This window comes from Arachis stenosperma, chromosome 10, assembly GCF_014773155.1.
Source record: "Arachis stenosperma cultivar V10309 chromosome 10, arast.V10309.gnm1.PFL2, whole genome shotgun sequence".
NCBI lineage: Eukaryota > Viridiplantae > Streptophyta > Magnoliopsida > Fabales > Fabaceae > Arachis > Arachis stenosperma.
The window spans coordinates 37717681-37724919 of record NC_080386.1 but is presented as its reverse complement, the minus strand read 5'-3'; the positions used below and the strand labels follow the sequence as shown (position 1 = coordinate 37724919).

General features: G+C 35.3%; 1 protein-coding gene across 1 annotated transcript; it reads left to right on the top strand.

Moving 5' to 3' along the window:
* The first annotated feature begins 2239 nt into the window (after positions 1–2239).
* LOC130955575 (stearoyl-[acyl-carrier-protein] 9-desaturase, chloroplastic) lies at positions 2240–6011 on the top strand. Its single transcript, XM_057882467.1, has 3 exons — positions 2240–2565; positions 4089–4593; positions 5102–6011. The coding sequence occupies exons 1-3, from the start codon at positions 2411–2413 to the stop codon at positions 5660–5662; spliced, it is 1221 nt and encodes a 406-aa protein (XP_057738450.1). The 5' UTR covers positions 2240–2410; the 3' UTR covers positions 5663–6011.
* The last annotated feature ends 1228 nt before the right edge of the window (positions 6012–7239 follow it).

The window sequence follows — 7239 nt, the reverse complement described above, 5'->3', positions numbered from 1 at the left end:
CTCGGAAAAGCAAACTAATCAATTACGCCTCAAAAGACGCAACAGGCACAGCAAGACACGGAAAGGTCACGTCGAGACCAAAATACGGCCGAGACGAATCTTTCGCCGAACGAAATCAACGAGCCGACCTCGTCGCCAAACGAACACTCGACCAGCACCGAATACGCAGAGAAACGTCTCAAACTCTTAGCGACAAACCGACCTCACTCGCTCTCTCGCTACGGGGGCAACTGTTACGGATCCGGTCCACGGACCCCGAATCCGAACCCGGCTTATCGGGTCAACCCAATTCGTCTCTCTAGAAGGCCCCAAATCGGCCCTCTAGAACTCCTAACCAACTTTTGAATTCAAACGTCCCTCTTATCTTAGCCAGATAAGATAAAGATAAGACAACCACCATCATCTACAAATAGAGGACCCAAGTCCCTCTAGGTATTCATTCATTCCACACACCTTATACCTCTTAGATCTATTCTGACTTGAGCGTCGGAGTGTCTTTGCAGGTACCTCCCCTCCGCTCCATCAGGGCCGTCTAACATCCGATCCGACCCGCAGGTTCCCGATCCTCCTCTCAACCCGTATCAGAAGCATTCTGTACACATACATTGGCCATTACTATATGGCTATGCTTAGGAATATTGATGACCCCTATATTGGACTACTTTTGCAGTTAGAGATAGATAAACCGCATATTCCTTCTCCCTTAACTATAAAAGATAAAATAAATGTTGCAAAATTAATCTTTAAATATGGTTTGCCGCACCGCTACAAATTAATTTTAAAATGGACCCGTTAGTGATGAAATTCACTAAGATGGGAACATGGTGAGATTAATTACGTGCATATGGAGTGTTGCCTTTTGCGATCTCCAACCTTTTATCACTAGAATTTTAATTCTCAACTCTTCACCACCACTATTCCATTTTTGGCGATGTCGATGATGAGGCGGGTGATGATGTAGAGGGTGGCACCGATGATGAGGACAGCAGGGACGATAATAAGATTTCGTGGAAGAAGGAGAGAATGAATATGTGGTTCATTGAATTAGTAAACTTGGAGGATAGTACTTAGCGTCATTGTCACTCATTAGAGCTAGAAATTAGGGTGGTGATAGTACTAAAGGGTTAGAGATTGGAGGTGAGATACAATTAGAGTAATAAGTTCAAACTTAGGTTAGGTTATATTAGGAAAGAATAATTTAAAAAGTTTTAAAGGATTTGAGTAGTTTTATTTATTAGAATTTATTTTTCATGGATAGAATATTTGTTTCGTTTTTTTCTTATTTAGATTTTATGAGTATTTTAAACATTTTGTTGATAAAAATGTTAGTTTATTCATTATTTAACTATATTTTAATTAATATCTTTTATTTAAAGACTATTCTAATAATCTTTCTTAGACTTATCACTTTAAATATTGGAATAAATTTGCTTCATATCATATGCAAATGTTAAAAATAGCTTTTAAAATTTCTTGCATAAGGTAAAAAGAATGTTAGAGGGTTATAAGAATTTATTATTTTTTATTATTAGTTAATTATTAATATTTAAAAGTGTGAGTTAAAATATATTATTAAATTATTAGATTAAAGGAATTAGATTGATCACTAAAAATAATAGTTATAAATAATAAATTTTGATGATCTTTTAATATTTTTCTTATTAAAATAGTACATTAAAGTTTATGCCACTAACAAAAATAATTTTCTATGAACGATAAATTAATAGATTCTTGAATGATTTGATCTAGAATATTTTTAAGGTTTCAAAAAAATTTAATCTTTAAAATAAAATAATTTTTTTAAATAATTCTTGATATAAAATTATTAAATTAAAAAAAATCTTATTTTTTTAGTAGAACTTACAAAAAAAATTACATCAAAATTTGATCTTTAAAATTGTTTTATAATATATATATATTTAAGGTATAATTATTTTTATCATATTTTTAAATTTTTTAAGAATTTATTTAATTTTCTTTTGTATCTCTTAAATTTTTTGTGAATCTAAATTTTGAGTATCATTGTAGTAGTTTATTTGTTTTTCAAAATTAGAGTCAGAGATATTTTTTTTACCCATTTTGGAAATAAGGAAATGAAAGTTGTTTTCCATTCGGGGGGTTTATAGAAGGGCAAAAATGTAAATGAAGCAACACAGCTGGAAATAAAGACAAAACTACCCCCAGGCAGTGGTACTCAAGTAGATGGAAAGAGAAGGCATATACTCCCTCTCCCCTAAGGCCTTCTAAACCCATTAAGTGGTTCTAAATCATTGCCTACTTCTCCTCTTCACTACAACAAAACCCAAGCGGAACCTCTCTCTCTCTCTCTCTCCATTCAGAATCCTTCACTGCTTACTTACACGGATTCGAGCTTCTCTCTCTCGTCAATTTCGAAGACGCAACACGAAAAATGGCTCTGAGGCTGAACCCTAACCCTTCACAGAAGCTCTTTCTCTCTCCTTCTTCATCATCATCTTCTTCTTCTTCATCGTTCTCGCTTCCTCAAATGGCTAGCCTCAGATCTCCAAGGTTCCGCATGGCCTCCACCCTCCGCACTGGTTCCAAGTCTGTTCCTTTTTCCTTTCTCTCTTTCTCCCTTCCATTCCTCCTCGATCTGCTTTTTCCCGATTTTTAATTTCCTGAAATCAATGCCAAGCACGCTGAAAACCACGCCTGATTTTTCATTCACGTTTTTAATTTTTGTTCTTTAATGCTGTTTATTCATTTAATTACTTCTGTTGAATACTGTGTTATGTGTGTCACCGTCCAAAAAAAGGTTTCAGCTACTGTTGAAGATGCTGATTCAATTTTGTGGTACCTTCTTTGAATCGGTGCTGTTTGGTTCAGGGGATTGGGATTGGGAGTGGTTCGATCGCATTCATTGATTCCTCCCCTCTTTCTTTCTGTTATTGTCATTTTTGTTTTATTTTTTTTATTATTATTTTGGGTTAGAGTGATGTAGCTGCATGTCTTTTCTTTTGGGTTGTTGAGGCTTATATACACTTATTAAGAAAGAAATCCATCATCACTATTAATAATCTCAACAACTCTTATCTCTCTCACATAAGTCACAACCCCCCTTTTTCCGTTTTTGTTACTTGTCCGCACACTTCATTGTTTGTTTGGTGGGTGAACAATGAACATGCGACTAAAACAAAATTTCAAGAAAAATGAAAACTTGTAGTTGAAGTGTTTAACAAATTAAATTTGATTCATTAGTTTAACTATTTTTTGTTGCACTTGTTTTTCCCACCACCCGTTTTCAATATTCTTGAACAAGTTTGTTGGTTTTGTTAGCCTATGTTTTTGGTCCCCATAGTTTGGAACTCATTTACTTTTCTGTTGAATTTTTTTATTGAGATGCAGTCTTTTCAATTCTTCTGCCCTTTTTCAACATAAAACTAAACTTTTATTTATATTTATATGTGGATTTAGCTAAAGAGTATCCTAATGAAAGTTGAAAGTTTTGGTTCTTTCATGCATAGAAAACTTGAAAAATTTTAATTTACATTTTCTATTCGAACTTTTTCTACTTGTGATGTCATTAAAGGGCATTTGTTAGGCTTTCTCAGTCATGCATATGAACTTAACAATCATGCATGTGTATCTTTTACTTTTCTATTTCTCCTCCTGATTTGGTACTCTGTTTTTTTCTCCTTGTTTGGCTATTGATTTTGGATCTCTTGATACTTTCTGCGTAATATTGTATGATTTTGATCAATGCTGTGAACCGATGAGTGTGAATTATCATGCATAGGTGACTTGGGACTTTTTTGAAGTTTTGGTAACTATGTTGATTATGTTGTATGAAACTGCTTTTGGGTCTTTACTGAGTCAAAGGTATTTTGCTGGCTCTTGTTGTGGTGATTTGAGTAACCTAGGCATGTGTTGGTTGCATGCTCTGCAAACCTGTTCTTGCTATGATTATTCTTTGTAATTCTCTTAACATAATAGTGGATATGGCCTTTTTTTTTCTCTTATTTTTGTTGCCGTCAATAATATGATCTTCGACAATTGATTTATTGTATTAGCATGGTAGGATCATTGTAGAATTATTAATCTGACATTCATGTGCTTTTCTTTTGTAGAGAGGTTGAAAATCTCAAGAAGCCTTTCACGCCTCCCCGAGAGGTACATGTTCAAGTAACCCACTCCATGCCGCCCCAGAAGATTGAGATTTTCAAATCGTTAGAGGGTTGGGCTGAGGAGAACATTTTGACTCTCCTCAAACCTGTAGAGAAGTGCTGGCAGCCACAGGACTATTTACCAGAACCTTCAGAGGATGGATTTGAGGAGCAAGTGAGGGAACTGAGAGCAAGGGCGAAAGAGCTTCCTGATGATTACTTTGTTGTTCTGGTTGGAGACATGATCACTGAAGAAGCCCTTCCTACTTACCAGACAATGCTTAATACTCTCGACGGGGTTCGAGATGAAACAGGTGCCAGCCTTACTTCCTGGGCAGTTTGGACAAGGGCATGGACTGCGGAGGAAAATAGACATGGTGATCTTCTTAACAAGTATCTTTACTTGTCTGGCCGCGTTGACTTGAGGCAAATTGAGAAGACAATTCAGTACTTGATTGGCTCTGGAATGGTAAGATCTTATTGAATCTAGTAGTATGGTTATCTTAAGGTAGTATAGTAGATTTCTTTATGAATTTGCATAATCATGCACCTGCTGAAAAGCCATTCAGACACTAATATATGTCACATTCTGGATTCTTCAAATACACATATACATAGACATCTCTAAACTATTGAAGGCACACAGAGTTAAATAATACTGTGTTCCAAAATAACTATATTGGAGAATTATTGTGTCTAGATAATCTATTATCCAGATACATTAATTTTCTAATGTATACCACTTTTTCCAAATTGACCTTTATTTAAAAAAAAAAGGGAGTACATTGGTTTTGACTTTTGAGATCTTAAAATGAATGGGTAGAACAAATTGAAATGTTTCTGAATCCATCATATAGGGCCCCTGGTACTAAGTTGCATATATAAATCATGACAATTACAATGGACAAGTTTTATTAGCCCATGCAATAGGTGCATTTCTCTTTATTTGGAAAGTTTTAATTGGTATTGATGAATAGGATCCTCGGACCGAGAACAGCCCCTACCTTGGTTTCATTTATACTTCATTTCAAGAGAGGGCCACCTTTATATCCCATGGGAACACAGCTAGGCTGGCAAAGGAACATGGGGATATGAAGTTGGCACAAATATGTGGTATGATTGCCTCAGATGAGAAACGCCACGAGACTGCATACACAAAGATAGTGGAGAAGCTGTTTGAGATCGATCCTGATGGAACTGTAATGGCTTTTGCTGACATGATGAGGAAGAAAATAGCTATGCCGGCACACTTGATGTATGATGGCCGTGATGACAACCTGTTCGAAAACTATTCTGCTGTCGCTCAGCGCATCGGAGTCTACACTGCCAAGGACTATGCTGATATCCTTGAATTTCTTGTGGGGCGGTGGAAGGTGGCAGACCTAACCGGACTCTCTGGTGAGGGAAGGAAAGCTCAGGATTATGTTTGTGGGCTGCCGCCAAGAATCCGAAGGCTGGAGGAGAGAGCTCAAGGAAGAGCCAAGGAATCCCCAAGACTTAAATTCAGTTGGATTTACGATAGGGAAGTGCAACTCTAAACAAATCAAATGGAGGAGGATCATGATATGAATCATTATGCATCATTATGCAATATCCTATTCTGAGAAAGTGTTGAATAGTGAAGAAAGTTTTCAGTTTGTCATTTCCTTTTTTTTTTTTTTTTGGGTTTTCTTACTCTATATAATGTCATTTGTAAGGGGAAACAGTTGTTAAATGGTTAACTGGTTAAGGGTTTAAGCAGTTTAGGAGCTGTAGTAATTAGAAACGCTATGTTTTTGGTGTGGTGTCCCTTTTTCTCTTTGTGGTAGAAGTGGTATTATTGTCTAAGTATAAAAGAAGCAAATGTTTGTCTCTGGCAATTTTGATTATAAAGAAAATTTTACTTCCCTGGTGGTTTTAAAAAAATGCCGTTATTCTCAAAGAACAAAATTCAGTGGCGTACCTATGAGGTGTTACCATCCCCTTCTGTTCCTCCAATTGCGTTACTTTCATGAAGGTGGCGGAACTGTGCAACTTCAATGTTATGTTATTGTCGCCCTGTGGTCCCATGATTTTTCTATTTCTTGGTGTGCCAAGTACTAAAGTCCTATAATTTATTAGTTTGTTGAAGTCGCGCTGCATCACAATTTCTCTTATAAATAGACAACTAGGACTTGACAAGTTAATAAAGTACCAAAAAAGCAAAAACCTCAGCCATCCATTTCATGTTATGATCCCGGATGCAACTATCGTTAATTTTGGAGAAAAAATTCTAAATGAGTCCTGAGAATTATTTCGACGAGGTTCTCAACAAAACAAAATATATCTGGACTAACAAAACAATATATATTTTTTTTTGCTCCTTATCTTTACTTTTATGAGACTGATTAGTCTCTGTCAATATTTTCTCTTTGTATTAACAAGCCTACATGGCATGTTAAACTGTTGATTTATCCATTAAAAATCAACTAAGATTAACAATTTTTTTGTTAAGAATCTCGTTGTCTTTTAACGATAATTGTTAAGGTCGTTTAGTTTTTATTTTTATTTTTTATTACCTTTTTCAAATACATTAGTTAAATTTATTATGTAAACTAAAAAATATTAGTGATTTTTAGATTGTCTTTGGTTATAAAAATTAAATAAAATATACATCAGTAATTAACATACCACATAAGTATGTTTTGAAGAGAGATCATTGACAAAGGGTGTAACACCCTACCACAATAAGCTTTACGCTTAAGTCGTAAAACAGAGATGGTGTGATATTACGACCTCTAAAATAAAATGAGTACATATAATAGCAGAAGAATTATAATATACTAGGAGCCTTGAATAATAGAGGAAACAAAAAAACCGCGAAATAAAAGCGCAACGCTCAAGGAACGAGTTAACTTGCGTGCTAAGAAAACCATAACTATCAAACATAAGATAACAGAAGTAGGAATAGAGTGCCAAAAATACAAAATAACAAGCTCCTAACTCAGCCCGCGAAGTCAAGACGCACGGAGAATATTTACACATATATACATACATATCGAAAACCCAAAAGTTCATATACACAACCTGCCTCTCTATAAACCTCTAAGAGGATCAAAACGAACAAGTTATGCGAAGAGAAAACTAAGTACATATA

What these genes read in the sequence shown, in the direction of transcription:
- LOC130955575 (XM_057882467.1), top strand. Translation starts at nt 2,411, where the DNA reads ATGGCTCTGAGGCTGAACCCTAACCCTTCACAGAAGCTCTTTCTCTCT. An exon ending in ACCCTCCGCACTGGTTCCAA is followed by an intron (nt 2,566 to 4,088) that starts GTCTGTTCCTTT and finishes TTTCTTTTGTAG; the next exon opens with AGAGGTTGAAAATCTCAAGA. An exon ending in ACTTGATTGGCTCTGGAATG is followed by an intron (nt 4,594 to 5,101) that starts GTAAGATCTTAT and finishes ATTGATGAATAG; the next exon opens with GATCCTCGGACCGAGAACAG.